This window comes from Oncorhynchus mykiss, chromosome 8 (genome assembly GCF_057628025.1).
Source record: "Oncorhynchus mykiss isolate SJ-2025 chromosome 8, ASM5762802v1, whole genome shotgun sequence".
Taxonomy (NCBI): domain Eukaryota; kingdom Metazoa; phylum Chordata; class Actinopteri; order Salmoniformes; family Salmonidae; genus Oncorhynchus; species Oncorhynchus mykiss.
In genome coordinates, this window is record NC_143029.1 from 52,730,380 (window position 1) to 52,746,459 (window position 16,080).

The 16,080-nt window shown below is 40.7% G+C and overlaps 1 protein-coding gene across 4 annotated transcripts in view; it reads left to right on the forward strand.

The window, feature by feature from the left end:
* The window catches only part of LOC110530054 (F-box-like/WD repeat-containing protein TBL1XR1), a 37,793-nt gene that overhangs the window by 11,753 nt on the left and 9,960 nt on the right, over window positions 1-16,080 (forward strand). For all 4 annotated transcript variants that reach the window (XM_090181890.1, XM_090181888.1, XM_090181889.1 and 1 more), the window contains 7 exons: window positions 218-310; window positions 4,491-4,636; window positions 9,935-10,166; window positions 11,080-11,212; window positions 12,670-12,811; window positions 13,317-13,380; window positions 13,711-13,808. In XM_090181890.1, coding sequence (XP_090038016.1) covers window positions 253-310; window positions 4,491-4,636; window positions 9,935-10,166; window positions 11,080-11,212; window positions 12,670-12,811; window positions 13,317-13,380; window positions 13,711-13,808 — 873 coding nt within the window. In that variant the 5' untranslated portion in view covers window positions 218-252. The remainder of the gene's footprint in view (window positions 1-217; window positions 311-4,490; window positions 4,637-9,934; window positions 10,167-11,079; window positions 11,213-12,669; window positions 12,812-13,316; window positions 13,381-13,710; window positions 13,809-16,080) is intronic.

Here is a 16,080-nt window from a genome sequence, read left to right on the forward strand (position 1 = left end):
AAGCAAGCTCAGTTCCAACTAGATGCCTCGTCACTAATCAGTGTAGTGGTAAACTGAAGTCCATCGGCAAGCGTTCAACCATAATGAAGGCACTGGGTTTGTTTGAAGTGTCTGTTTTTAATCTGTTAATAAGTATCTGAGTATAACACAAGCTGTACAGCATTCATATTTTGTCAGGCTGTGTTGTAACTGTGTGGGTGTGTCTCTCTCTTCCTAGGCTCCCATTCCCTTTGTTGACCACCAGGATTAAAAATGAGCATTAGCAGTGATGAGGTCAACTTCCTGGTGTACAGATACCTGCAAGAGTCAGGTAAGACCCACATCTGATCTACAGTGCCTTCGGAAAGTATTCAGACCCCTTGACCTTTTTAAACATTTTGTTACGTTATATAGCCTTATTCCAAAATTGATTTAAAAAAAATCCTCATCAATCTACAAACTATCCCATAATGACAAAGCAAAAAACGTTTTTTGGAAATGTTTGCAAAAATAAAAACGGAAATATCACATTTACATAAGTATTCAGACCCTTTACTCATTACTTTGTCGAAGCACCTTTGGCAGCAATTACAGCTTTGAGTCTTCTTGGGTATGATGCTGCAAGCTTGGCACACCTGTGCCAAGCTTGCACCTGAGTTCCTCCCATTCTTCTCTGCAGATCCTCTCAAGCTCTTTCAGGTTGGATCGGGAGCATCGCTGCACAGCTATTTTCAATTCTCTCCAGAGATGTTAGATTGGGTTCAAGTCCGGGCTCAGGCGGAACCACTCAAAGACATTCAGAGACTTGTCCCGAAGCCACTCCTGCATTGGCTTGGCTGTGTGCTTAGGGTTGTTGCCCTGTTGGAAGGTGAACCTTCACTCCAGTCTGAGGTCCTGAGCGCAGGTTTGGCGCAGGTTTTTTTCAAGGATCTTTCTGTACTTCGCTCCGTTCATGTTTCCCTCGATCCTGACTAGTCTCCCTGTCCCTGCCGCTGAAAATCATCCCCACGGCATGATGCTTCACAGTATGGATGGTGCCAGGTTTGCCTTTTACTGAGTAGCTTCCGTCTGGCCACTCTACCATAAAGGCCTGATTGGTGGAGGGCTGCAGAAATGGTTGTCCTTCTGGAAGGTTCTCCCATCTCCACAGAGTTGCTCTGTCAGTAACCATTGGATTCTTGGTCAGGGAAGTTTGGTCAGGAAGATGACCAAAGCCATTCTCCCCCAATTGCTTAGTTTGAATGGACGGCCAGCAGTTCCTTCTTCCATTTAGGAATGATTTTGAGGCCAGCGTGTTCTTGGGGTTCTTCAATGCTGCAGAATCTTTTTGGTACCCTTCCCCAGATCTGTGCCTTGACACAATTCTGTTTTTGAGCTCTACGGACAATTCCTTACGTTTTTGCTCTGACAGGTGTGTACTAGAGGTCGACCGATTAATAGGAGTGGCCGATTTTAATTTGGGCACCGATTTCAAACTTTATTTTTATACCTTTTTATTTAACTAGGCAAGTCAGTTAAGGACACATTCTTATTTTCAATGACTGCCTAGGAACTGTGGGTTAACTGCCTTGTTCAGGGGCAAAATGAGAGGTTTTCACCTTGTCAGCTCAGGGGTTCCAATCTTGCAACCGCACAGTTAACTAGTCCAACGCTCTAACCATTGCACTCCACGGGTAGCCTGCCTGTTACACAAATATAGTAGAAGCCAAGGTAAATTGCTAGCTAGCATTAAACTTACCTTATAAAAAAACAATCAATCATAATTACTAGTTATAACTACTGATCCAGTTTAGCAGGCAATATTAACCAGGTGAAATTGTGTCATTTCTCTTGCGTTCATTGCACGCAGAGTCAGGGTATATGCAACCGATTGGGCTGCCTGGCTCATTGCGAACTAATTTGCCAGAATTTGAATTATGACATACATTGAAGGTTGTGCAATGTAACAAGAATATTTAGACTTAGGGATGCCACCCTTTAGATAAATTCCTGAACGGTTCCGTATTTCACTGAAATAATAAACGTTTTGTTTTCGAAATGATAGTTTCCGGATTCGATCATATTAACGACCAAAGGCTCGTATTTCTGTGTGTTATTATGTTATAATTAAGTCTGATTTGATAGAGCAGTCTGACTGAGCAGCAGCAGGCCCGTAATCATTCATTCAAACAGCACTTTCGTGCTTTTTGCCAGCAGGTCTTCGCAAGCACAGCGCTGTTTATGACTTCAAGCCTATCAGCCTAATGGCTGGTGTAACCAATGTGAAATGGCTAGCTAGTTAGCTGGGTGTGCGCTAATACTGTTTCAAACGTCACTCGCTTTTAGATTTGGAGTAGTTATTCCCCTTGTGCTGCAAGGGCCGCGGCTTTTGTGGAGCGATGGGTAACGATGCTTTGTGTGGCTGTTGTCTGTGTTCCTAGTTCGAGCCCAGGTAGGGGCAAGGAGAGGTACGGAAACTATACTGTTACACTGGCAATACTATAGTGCCTATAAGAACGTCCAATAGTCAAAGGTATATGAAATGCAAATGGTATAGAGAGAAATAGTCCTATAAATACTATATTAACTACAACCTAAAACCTCTTACCTTGGAATATTGAAGTCTCGTGTTAAAAGGAACCACCAACTTTCATACGTTCTCACGTTCTGAGCAAGGAACTTAAACGCTTTTTTACATGGCACATATTACTTTATTCTCAAACTTTGTTTTTGTATTATTTAAACGAAATTGAACATTTCATTATTTATTTGAGGCTAAATTGATTTTATTGATGTTTTATATTGAGTTAAAATAAGTGTTAATTCAGTATTGTTGTAATTGTCATTATTACAAATAAGAAAATTGGCAAATTAATCGGTATCGGCTTCTTTGGTCCTCCAATAATCAGTATCGGCGTTGAAAAATCATAATCGGTCGACCTCTAGTGTGTACTTTTCCAAATCATGTCCAATCAATTGAATTTACCTTCTTGTAAAAAGAAGTGATAGTCAGTCTCTCCTCAACTCTTAGCCAAGAGACTGGCATGCATAGTATCTATATCAGCCCTCTGATTACAATTAAGAGCAAAATGTGCTGCTCTGTTCTGGGCCAGCTGCAGCATAACTAGGTCTTTCCTTGCACCACTGGACCACACGACTGGACAATAATCAAGATTAGACAAAACTAGAGCCTGCAGAACTTGCTTTTTGGAGTGTGGTGTCAAAAAAGCAGAGCATGTCTTTATTACTGCCAGACCTCTACCCGTCTTTGCAACCATTCAATCTATATTTTATGACCATGACAGTTTACAGTGTAAGGTAACGCCATGTAAGTTAGTCTCCTCAACTTGTTCAACAGCCACACCATTCATTACCAGATTCAGCTGTGGTATAGCACATAAGGAATGCTTTGTACCAAATACAATGCTCTTAGTTTTAGAGATGTTTAGGACTAGTTTATTACTGACCACCCATTCCAAAACAGACTGCCACTCTTTTAAGGGTTTCAGTGACTTCATTAGCTGTGGTTGCTGATGTATATATGGTTGAATCATCAGCATACATGGGCACACATGCTTTGTTTAATGCCAGTGACAGGCATTGGTAAAAATAGAATAGAGGGCCTAGAGAGCTGCCCTGCGGTACACCACACTTCACATTAAAGAAAACCCTTTGAGTTCTATTAGATTGCCAAATTGTGGAATCAGAACTGAGGTTGAAAAGCCATAACACACACCTTTTTTCAACAACCGGTTATGGTCAATATTATCAAAGGCTGCACTGAAATCTAACAGCACCGCTCCCACAATCTTTTTATTATCAATTTCTTTCAACCAATCATCAGTCATTTGTATCAGTGCAGTACATGTTGAGTGCCCTTCTCTATAAGGATGCTGAAAGTCTTTCGTTAATTTGTTTACAGAGAAATAGCGTTTATTTGGTTTGTAATGTTTTTAAGAGCTGGCAGCAAGCTTATCGGTCTGCTGTTTTAACCAGTAAAGGCCGCTTTACCACTCTTGGGTAACGGAATTACTTTGGCTTCCCTCCATGCCTTAGGACAAAGACTTTCCTATAGTCTCAGATAAATAAAAAAATATGACAGATAGGAGTGGTTATAGAGTCAGCTACCGATTTACATTGTGCTGAGTCGGTTCCGGAAATAAGTGTCTCACCCTTTTGAAAATAGTTTTTTGAACTATTTTGGAAAGCAATACATTTTTCCATTATCAGATCTGCAAATGGTCTAGCTTAAATCCAGGGAAAATGCTTAATATCGCAAACAATTCAGCTACCATAATCCCCAAAATGAATCTTAACTGAGTGCTGCCCAGCGGGCAAAGCCAGTTGACATGTTTATCACAACCAGACATTGGTTGAAATTACATTATTATGACATCATTTCAACCAGTTTTGCCCGCAGAGTGTAAACTCTGCAAGGTGAATGTAAACATAGTGACGCAGTGGTGTGGTGATTTGAAGGACAGTGGTGTGCAACTAATTTTCCCCTTCCTCTCGCCCCATCCTTCTGCCAGGCTTCTCCCACTCGGCGTTCACCTTTGGCATAGAAAGCCACATCAGCCAGTCCAATATCAACGGAGCCCTGGTTCCCCCTGCTGCCCTCATCTCAATCATCCAGAAGGGCCTGCAGTACGTGGAGGCAGAGGTCAGCATCAATGAGGTCAGTACCCACAACACTAACTTTCCTATTTACTGACTGTACCCCAAACTCACCGAGTGGTATACCACATTTTGCTATATACCGGGATTGATGCATGGACCGGTTTGGGGTTTTACTTTACAATCTATAACGGTATTTCAATGTTTGGTTAGTTAAATGTGATACGCAACTCAGGCAGGTATGTCTGTTTTTATCATTCACTCCGTTTGCTACTTGAGTCGTCGTTCTCCCTCCTGCTGCATGCCACTTCCAAACACAAAGCCCTGCCCCCTGTCACACAAGGAGAGAGTAGATGTTCGACCACGGAGTCACGGACACTTTCTTGCCGTTCACTCGGCAGTCTGCATGGTCAGATAGATGGAACAAGACGTTGGTGAAAACTCTGCTGCTTTCCATGTGTTCTATAATTACACAAACTAATAGTAGTTTGCAGACAGTAAGATACACTATCTGCTAGTTTGTATTTTCTTAGCCATTTGTGACTAAAATAAATATTTTTAGATGCTAATCGCTAGTTAGCTGGCTAGCTAGCTTGCTTGCTAAATATACTCAGAACAAATGTATAAAGCTAATACAGCCTGGTACCAGTGCTGGTGTAGGCCTAGATGAGCATATTGTTTGTGCAACAATTTCTTAAATCAGAGAAGAATAGGTGAAACATATGTTAGCTACATGGGTTAAGAACATCTCATTACGGTCCCCTGGAAAAATTGACCAACACTTTGGTTTCTATCCTGTCAATATTTCATTCATTTTCATGTCAAACAACAATGCACAACAAATATTATGGCTGAACTTAAACGTGCTGGTTGATAAAATACCTGTATTTATGGGAAAGATGTTTGAAAAGGGTATTTTGTTTTTAAAGGATATTGTAAATTGGAATGGTAGAGTTATCAGAATTGTATGGAAAGGTCTGCTCAATCCAAGAGTACAACCAATTTATTACAGCGTTACCCCAAGCAGGTAGGAGGCAGGTAGGATGTAGGGAACTGGTCTGTCTGCCCAATATAAAGGATCAAAACTGGCAGAGAAATAAAAAATAGCATAAATAGGAAAGTAAATCAGTTTCATTAGAGGTCCCAGATGTGCTCAATGGGATTGAGATCTGGGCTCTTTGCTGGCCATGACAGAACACTGACATTCCTGTCTTGCATTAACCTCTCTGTGATATGTGGGACGGTAGCGTCCCACTTGGCCAAAAGCCAGAGAAAATGCAGAGCGCCAAATTCAAATAAATTCCTATGAAAATCGAACTTTCATGAAATCACACACGTAAGAAACCAAATTAAAGCTACACGTGTTGTGAATCCAGCCAACATGTCAGATTTCAAAAAGGCTTTCCGGCGAAAGCAAACGATGCTATTATCTGAGGATAGCACCTCCATAAACAAGACAGAACATTTCAACCCTGCAGGCGCAGAAATAAAAATATAAATCATACCTTTGACGAGCTTCTGTTGGCACTCCAATATGTCCCATAAACATCACAAATGGTCCTTTTGTTCAATTAATTCTGTCCATATATATCCAAAATGTATTTTTTTAAAGTAAAGCGGTCACGACGGGGCAGACAATGCAATGTCTTTTTTTGTGCATGCAAAACTCTGCTGGCACCCAGCCATCCACTGACGCGATGTGATCATTCTCGCTCATTTTTCAGAATAAAAGCCTGCAACTATATCTAAAGACTGTTCACACCATGTGGAAGGGAAAAGAATCTGGTTGATATCCCTTTAAATGGAGGGAAGGCATGCAATGGAACAGGGAGTTTTCAAAATAAGAGGCACTTCCTAGTTGGATTTTCCTCAGGTTTTCGCCAGCAATATCAGTTCTGTTATACTCACCGACAATATTTTGACAGTTTTGGAAACTTTATAGAGTTTTCTATCCTAATCTGACAATTCTATGCATATTTTAGCTTCTGGGCCTGAGAAATAGGCAGTTTAATTTGGGTTACTGCCCCCTACACACAACAGGTTAAACCCTTTACAATGAAGATCTGTGAAGTTATTTGTATTTTTACGAATGATCTTTGGAAGACAGTGTCCTGAAAAAGGGACTTTTTTGTTGTTGTTGCTGAGTTTATAAAACTACCCAAGATTCAAGACTTTGTGCTTTTCAGATAAAATTATTATATAGAATTCCAACATAATAAGAATTTCAACATAATGTTGACTATTTGGGGCATTCAATCATCGAAGCTCTGCAGATTTTGTTGTGAGGATACAGAATCAATAGACCATTTATTTTGGTATTGCCCTCAGGTAGCCTGTTTCTGGTCTCAGGTTCAGGAATGGCTGACAATGCAGAACATTGATCTAAAATTGTCCCTATAAATAGTGCTGTTGGGAGATCTGGAGAGACCGGATCAGTCAATTAATAATATACTAATACTCTTAGTATAAGTATTTATCTTCAACTCGCTGTCTTTGGATTCTATTCGATTATGTCAAACATCACAGCATAGTTGAAAGATATATGGTGCGTAAAAATCCAAAGAGGGTGAGAGATCTGAAGGAAGGGAGTGGAGTTTAAAAAAAAATTATTTTAGCATTATTTAACTAGGCAAGTCAGTTAAGAACAAATTCTTATTTTCAATGACGGCCTAGGAACAGTGGGTTAACTGCCTGTTCAGGGGCAGAACGACAGATTTGTACCTTGTCAGCTCGGGGGTTTGAACTTGCAACCTTCCGGTTACTAGTCCAACACTCTAACCACTAGGCTGCTGGGTGGGGGATAGAATGACGGTCAAAGATGAGTATTAAAAAAAATGAAGTCTAAAACAAAACTTAAGTTTGAATGAACGGTGTGGGACAGTGTTTTTACAGCTAATGCCTGTTTGCCCGAGGCTGATGCTGTGCTGGTGTTTGTACGCATGCATATACACACACTCTCATTCAAATCTGCACATACACGGACACATAGGTAAATAGTGCCATACATGCACTCAAACATATTCAGTTGGCCTTGCTGTTATGATTTTTGTTGTCCTTTGTTGTTTTTTTTGCATTGTTGTTTTCTGTTTTTCTCTCTCTTTTGTTCATTTTGTTGGTGTATAGGGGGGGTGGAGAAATTGAAAAAAAAAAAATCTGAGTGGAGGGAGGGGGGTCTCGAATGGTTGAGGTGCAGCTCTTGGAGATCTGTGGGGGGAAGGGGTCTTGGAGGGCTGGTGGTTGGGAGCTTAGGCCGGTGGCTGATGGAGCACTGGTTCAGGTCCCCGTTTTTTGACCTTGTGGAAGATCTGCCGACGTGCCCTTGAACAGGGCGTTGACCCTGGTTGCTTGTATGTCGCTCTGGATGGGAGTCTGTTAGATGACTAATGTGATGTAGTTGTTGAGTGGCTTTACGGCAAGTATGTTTTAATCATTCAATAATAAAGAAATAAATGCATTCAAGGAGCTCCCTGCCCACTATATCATGCATATCATGCAGCCCTGCATGGCACAGTGTGGAAATTATAACAAAAGTGCAAGAAATGGTTTAAAATATCGCCCAGCCCTATGTTAGACATATCTGTTTAAATATTAAAAGATTAAGAACAAAACATCAAATTTTAACTTTTGAGTGGAATTCCCCTTTTTTAATGAAAATGTTTCTGAACCTGTATCACTGGTCAATGGCAACTGCTGTGTTGAAACCCTAACACATGTCTCGGGTCGCGTTAATGCAGGATGGTGCGTTTTTTACACAGAAAAGGAACGTTCAAATGTAGAAAAGTTCTTGCTTCATTTTGTAAACGGATATCTAAAGTGCTTCCTATTGAAAATTCAGTTGCACTTCTCCACTGGGATTAAATATATTTGCTCTTGTCATTGAACCACCAGACAGCGCTCTGACTGATGTGTAGGTTACTTTTCTCTGGTACTTTCGTCCTGTGTATTTTTTTTTTTTTTTTTCTCCAGTCGCAAATTTAAAATGCAAGATTAACTTCAAACAAAACATTAGGAAATGTAGCTGGCTACATTCTTTCTATTATAAACATTTTAAAAATATGCATAGTTTTTGAAAAAAATAAAATTTTTCTTTGTACGCTAATTTACTTGTGTGGCTGGTAGCCAAATAGATTAGCACTTCTGTTGTCATTGATGAAAACGGTTTTCTGCCTCATGCATTTTGTGTGAAGAAAAACTAGAGTTGCACGCCCTGTATCACTCGATTGAAGCAACAAAAAAAACACTTGACTTTCAATGTGAAACTAGGAATGGGCATGAGTACTCAAACTGATGTCACAACTCAATATTTAACCCGGAGATCATTTTTTTTTACAATACTGTAAATGATTTGGTCAACGTTGTCTTGAAGACGACGTTCATTTGCTTTGATTCTAGTGTGACATTTGTACATGTGCATTTGTGGTACACAACAAAAAATAAACCAGGCCAGGCATCACACGGTTCTGCTCGCTAAATTCCCTTTCTCCTCTGTCTCACTAACTCGTTTGCCATCCGACCGCGCCCTTTACACAGAAGTGCTGAGTGCGACTACAGAAATAAATGCGTATAAAACTGTATTTAACTGATGGGATAAACGAGCTACATTTTTTTGCACAAATTCAAAATGGACTGGTTGAAGTAGGGAAATGTGTTCCCACAACAAGCTGCAGTTTTGGAATAACTGCGTAATTTTCCTCATAGGCTACTTTGTGGTTATCACTACAGCCACAAAGTCAAAGTTGGCTATTGTAAAAATTCATGACAAAAATTTGCTGAATTTGTACTTTTCTGTGTGAAAAACGTATAATCCTGCGTTAATGCGAAATGTGTCTTAATTTCAACCCCTTTGAATCAAAGAGGTGTGTTTGGGGCTGCCAGAATCGACATCCACGTCTTTGGCACCCAGGGAACACAGGGTTAAAACTGCCTTGCTCAAGGGCAGAACGACAGATTTTTACCTTGTCAGCTCTGGGAATCGATCCAGAAACTTTTCGGTTACTGGCCCAACCACTAGGCTAGCTGCCGCCACTTTTGAAGATTATGTTCCACGATATAATATAACCAGTTACAGTTTCATAAAAATAATGTTAAATGGATATATGAGGCAATTTAGCAATAAGGATTCGTTATCTGTAATGGTTTTTTGATAAATTAGGCATTGTTACGCACTGTTGGCATATAGATAAATAATGTTCACATTGTTTTCCTTGTTCTAAAAATAGCTCATGCGAGTACAGTCAAAGGCCAAATGCCCATTCCTATATGAAATGCAGATTAAATCCCAGATTTTTTTGACGGTCAGCGTTTTGAAAATGCAGATTTCTGAAAGCTAATGCTGCAACCCCTGTATCGTGTCATCCAGGATGGCACTCTGTTTGACGGGAGGCCCATCGAGTCGCTGTCTCTGATCGACGCTGTGATGCCCGATGTGGTGCAGACGCGGCAGCAGGCCTACCGGGAAAAGCTGGCCCATCAGCAGGCAGCCGGGGCTGGCAGCGCCAGTGGCACCCAGGGCCCCCAGCCCGGCAGCACCAAGAATGGAGAGGGTGGAACCGCTGCCAACGGCGAGGAGAATGGCGCCCACGCCTTAGCAAGTGAGCAGAACCTTTCATTATGACACCTCCTTTTTTATTTTTGTTGAATTTTAGACTTTTTTTCCCTTTCGTAATAACATGATATCATAACCAGGGCTGGGATCAAATCCAATTTTATTTGAAATTCCAATTCCATTTTTTATTAACTTGTTGAATTGTAATTGTAAAAACATTTACTCAGTTAATTAAATTAATGCACTTAGTATCAAAAATTTACTGCAGGATTTGTTTGAAATAATTTCAACTGATTTTGTATATTTCTAGTATAGCGAAGCTGTCTGAACATTGACATTATCGGCCTGAAGACCTGAGGGAATTGAAATCAAATTGGAATTTGGGGAATTCTTGGGGATAATATTGAACTAGAAATTGAATTCACCTAACATTGGAATTGGGAGGATTGGAATTGAGGACTTGAATTGTCTCTGAATTCAAAGACTGACCTGGAATTTGAATTGAATTAAAAGGAATTTATTGGAAGAGGGAATTGAATTAAGATTGGACAGTACAAATGAAAAACAGTACAAATGATTTACAATACATAGACCTACATAATCACCTCCTTGTGTTTAAGCACAACTGATGATGGAGATTGTTTTACCTTTTCCTCTCCATCATTCCTACTAACACTAGCATAGGTTTAGCTGCTACTCGACAAGCCTGACCAATGAAAATCTTGACGTTTCTTCCATCATGCATTTTAAGTGGTCGAAACTCCCTTCAGCCAATGCTTACATCAATCCCACACGTTTAAAAGATGATCAGGGAATGTCCAAGTGCACATTTAGGAGATTTAGGGGGCAGCCCAAGACCTCAATGTGATGGTAAGCGGACAAGATGGATATAATCCGCTTGATACAAAGTTGAGTCCTCTATCTAACTCTATGGTGTATTCCATCCTCTCCCACTCCAGACCACCATGCAGACATGATGGAGGTGGACGGGGATGTTGAGATTCCCCAGAACAAGGCCATGGTGCTGCGAGGGCACGAGTCCGAGGTGTTCATCTGTGCCTGGAACCCCGTCAATGACCTGCTCGCCTCAGGGTACAGAACCGACTCCTTTATCCTTCTGTTTCTTTTCTCTTTCTAACTTCTCTTTCTCTCTCTTTTGGTTTCACTGTGTGTCTTCTTCTCTCCTACTCCTCTCTCCTTTTCTCTCACCCTCCGATCACTCACTGTCTCCCTCTCCTTCTACTTCTCTATCCCTGTTTCTAGAGAAAGACAGCCTAAAGATAAATGCTTATTGTTCGTAAAGTAAATTCCCCCTTCATATAGCATTGGCAGTTTTCATGATTAGTATGCGTTGACCTACATTTTGATGAGTAGAACTTAATCAAGGAAGTTTACAACAGAGTGTTGGTGGTAAACTTAAGATAAAGCATGTGTATATTTGGCAGGTTTATGTACTCTCGCATCTAATTTAATCCTGAGAAGTGTTTTATTAGCCCTTTTCACACATACCCTTATACAGTTTGAAAATTGAAGATTTGGGCACTAGTAAGTGCCTAAATTGGAACGTAGTGGCTGTACAGTAACCTGCTATACATTACCTCCGAGCTCTCTCCTCAGAGTGATTTATTTAAAACGAGGCTCAATTTGGTGAGTAGAAAGACAATGTTTTCAGGGATACACAGACAGATGTTCAATTTAGTTTATTCTGCATGTTCTTTGGGATTTTCTAAATGGATTAACAATTCCACATTGAACGTTGCATGGTGATGAATTACGGCCATGACATCTGTTTGGTGAGTAGGCCTAGGCTTAATGATTCTGTTCCGAACCGAATGAGCCGATGTTGGTTTATTGAGTCGAACACGTGCCGCAGCAAATGCACCTGAAATGCACTCATGACTCTTTTCTATGCGCACCAAAATTCCGACCTGTTTCTCTGAATCGCCTTGTGAAAGCCTAACACTGTAAGATCGTATTTTATAACTCAACTAGTCATGTTGGCAATAGAGCAAGCTTTCAAATCATGCCCACCTGATCCAGATTGCTATTTAAAATGGACCGCTTTTGGATTGCGTAAACAACAGTAGTTGTGTGATGTTGGGGATGCAGGGTTGTATTCCAAACGAAACAACTACAGTGTGCTTGCTCTAGTTCCTCAACGGCACAGCTAGGAGAGCTAAAAAAAAAAAGTTACTTTTAGTTGAAGACTCTTCTTTTAGACATAAAAGTGTATTGAAAATGCTTAGGAATTACGTACACTTTGGAGATGTGTGTGTGTGTGGCCACTTGGAGACCCCAGTTAGTCCTCTCATACATTTTTTTATCTTATGTGGCCTCCTACCCCACATCTTCCAGGAATTAGTCTTGTCATTTCACTGAATGTATTGTAAGATTGAATTTAGCCCTATCGCTATAGTCCAATTCCCACGAGTGTAAAGGGTTAATGTTGCTATGTTTTAGGCTGACAAGCAGCCAAAGAAGTTTCACATTAGACGACAGTGTGTAACGTGTGCGTGTGTGTATGTGTGTGTGTATGTGCGCGCGCGCAGGTCTGGGGATTCAACGGCGCGGATCTGGAACCTGAGTGAGAACAGCACAGGCAGCTCCACCCAGCTGGTGCTGAGACACTGCATACGGGAGGGGGGTCAGGACGTACCCAGCAACAAAGACGTCACCTCACTGGACTGGAATGTGGGTTAGAGAGAGAGAGAGAGAGAGTGTGTGTTTGAGGGGTGGGGGCAGACAGACTGTGTGTGTACACACTCTGGTGTGCGTGTGTGTGTCTCGGCTGCCAAAGGCATTCTCTGGCAGCGCTTCCCAACCGGATATATGGGACTGCTTCATTCCCTCCCATGGAAAATGCAGGGCTTTCACTACCGCTACTCAGAATATAGACTTACAGTAGAGCAGGCTGTCATTTCTCCCTGATCTACAAGTTGCTGGAGGATACTGAACCAGCATTTTTAAGTACTTTTGGCCAAATCACAACTCGAGATGTAGGAAAAACGGACTTTCTCAAATGTTTGTCATCAGGAGATTTAATCCAAGATTTGAGTAATTCACATAAATCTCAAGTTAGGATCAGTGCCATGTTTTGTCCTAATTTTGGGTGCAACAGAAACCCAGAACTACAGGTTATTGAAAAGGTTTGGTTTTGGTCCCAAAAATGACTAACTGAGGAATTTCTATCTTTCAGAGTGAGGGTACGCTGCTAGCCACAGGCTCGTACGATGGCTTTGCCAGAATATGGACTAAAGACGGTAAGCAATTTAAAGATACACTATGGGCATGCTAATTGTTTACGTAAAATGTTGGCTTGAATCCTTAGTTTTAGGGGAACAATATAAACTTTTGCTCACAGGCGAGGGGAGGAATGATGCTTTCTGTCCAATTAGGTCATTATGGACAATATTTCTGTCCATTTAGGGGACCCCTTTGTGTGGCTCAAGAGCAACCTCGAAGGCAAAAGTTCCGTATTGCCTCTTTTTTTAATGTCAGAACTTTCACATCTCAACATTTCTAAACAGATTCACAGATGGTCTAAAGTACTGTTCTCTTGCTAACCAAGCACCATGACATGTTTTTTGCAGGTAACCTCGCCAGTACCTTGGGCCAGCACAAAGGTCCTATATTTGCCCTCAAATGGAATAAGAAAGGCAACTTTATCCTCAGTGCAGGAGTAGATAAGGTAAGATAATTGTTTGTGTGTTAAAGGTCCAATGCAGACATTTTATCTAAATTTTTACCCTGAAAGGATTTGATATCAAGTGCCTTACTGTGATTGTTTATTTTTTGCCATTTTCATTGAAAATAAAAATAGCTTCTTAGCAAAGAGCAATTTCTCAATTAAGATTTTTGCTAGGACTGTCTGGTTGTTGTCTGAGTGGGAGGGGAAAACTAGCTGTTATTGGCTGAGAGGTTTGGAACTCTCTTTCTTATTGGTCTATGTAACTAATTTACTGGCAGGCCAAAAATCCTTCCCACCAAAACAGGCAGAACTTTCAGGCGGTCGTTTCAAACAAATCTTACACTAAAAGGGCTTTATCATAATTGTAACAATTTCACAGTATTATTCCGAACTCATAGTGAAAATACCATGAGTGTACAAAACATTAAGAACAACCCCTCCCTCTTACTCATTCCAGTGTTTATCTTTATATTTATGTTCTACATCGATGAAGACATCAAAACAATGAAATAACGCATGGAATCATGTAACTAAAAAAGTATAGTTGAGATTCTTCAAAGTAGCCACCCTTTGCGTTGGATGACAGCTTTGCCTTTCTCAACCAGCTTCACCTGGAATGATTTTCCAACCGTCTTGAAGGAGTTCCCACATGCTGAGCACTTTTCCTTCACTCTGCGGTCCAACTCATCCCAAACCATCTCAATTGGGTTGAGTTCAGGTGATTGTGGAGGCCAGGTCATCGAATGCAGAACATCACTCTCCTTCTTGGTCAAATAGCCCTTACACAGCCTGGAGGTGTGTTTTGGGTCATTAGCCATGCTGGTTAAGTGTGCCTTAAATTCTAAATAAATCACAGACCGTGTCACCAGCGAAGCACCATCATACCACCTTCTCCATGCTTCACGGTGGGAACCACACATGCGTAGATCATCGGTTCACCTACTCAGCGTCTCACAAAGACAGGGCGGTACGAACCAAAAATCTCAAATTAGTGCTTGATGGTTTTTGCGACTGCACTTGAAGATACGCCCAACGTTCTTGAAATTTATGTCTTAAAGTAATGATGGACTGTCATTTCTCTTTGCTTATTTGAGCTGTTTTTGCAATAATATGGACTTGGTCTTTTGCCAAATAGGGCGATCTTCTGTATACCACCTCTACTTTGTCACAACACAAGTGATTTGCTCAAACACATTAAGAAGGAAAGAAATTACACAAATTAACTTTTAATAAGGCACACCTGTTAATTGAAATGCATTCCAGGTGACTACCTCATGAAGCTGGTTGAGAGAATGCCAAGAGTGTGCAAAGCTGTCATCAAGGCAAAGGGTGGCTACTTTGAAGAATATAAAATAGATTTTAATTTGTTTAAACACTTTTTTGGTTAGTACATAGAGGTCGACCGATTAATTGGAATGGCCGATTTAATTAGGTCCGATTTCAAGTTTTCATAACAATTGGTAATCTGCATTTTTTGGACACCGATCATGGCCGATTACATTGCACTCCACGAAGAGACTGCATGGCAGGCTGACTACCTGTTATGCGAGTGCAGCAAGGAGCCAAGGTAAGGTGCTAAGCTAGCATTAAATGTATCTTATAAAAAACAATCAATCTTAACATAATCACTAGTTAACTACACATGGTTTATGATATTACTAGTTTATCTAGCTTGTTCTGCGTTGCATATAATCGATGCGGTGCCTGTTTAATTTATCATTGAATCACAGCCTACTTCGCCGAATGGGTGATTTAACTAGGGAAATTGTCACTTCTCTTGCGTTCTGTGCAACAGAGTCAGGGTATATGCAGCAGTTTGGGCCGCTTGGCTGGTTGCAAACTCTGAAGACTATTTCTTCCTAACAAAGACAGCCAACTTCGCCAAGCGGGGGATGATTTAACAAAAGCGCATTCGCGAAAAAAGCACTGTCGTTGGACCAATGTGTACCTAACCATAAACATCAATGCCTTTCTTAAAATCAGTACACAGAAGTATATATTTTTAAACCTGCATATTTAGTTAAAAGAAATTCATGTTAGCAGGCAATATTAAACTAGGGAAATTGTCACTTCTCTTGCGTTCATTGCATGCAGAGTCCAGGTATATGCAACAGTTTGGGCCGCCTGGCTCGTTCCGAACTAATTTACCAGAATTTTACGTAATTATGACTTAACATTGAAGGTTGTGCAATATAACAGCAATATTTAGACTTATGGATGCCACCCGTTAGATAAAATACACAACGGTTCCGTATTTCACTGAAACGTTTTG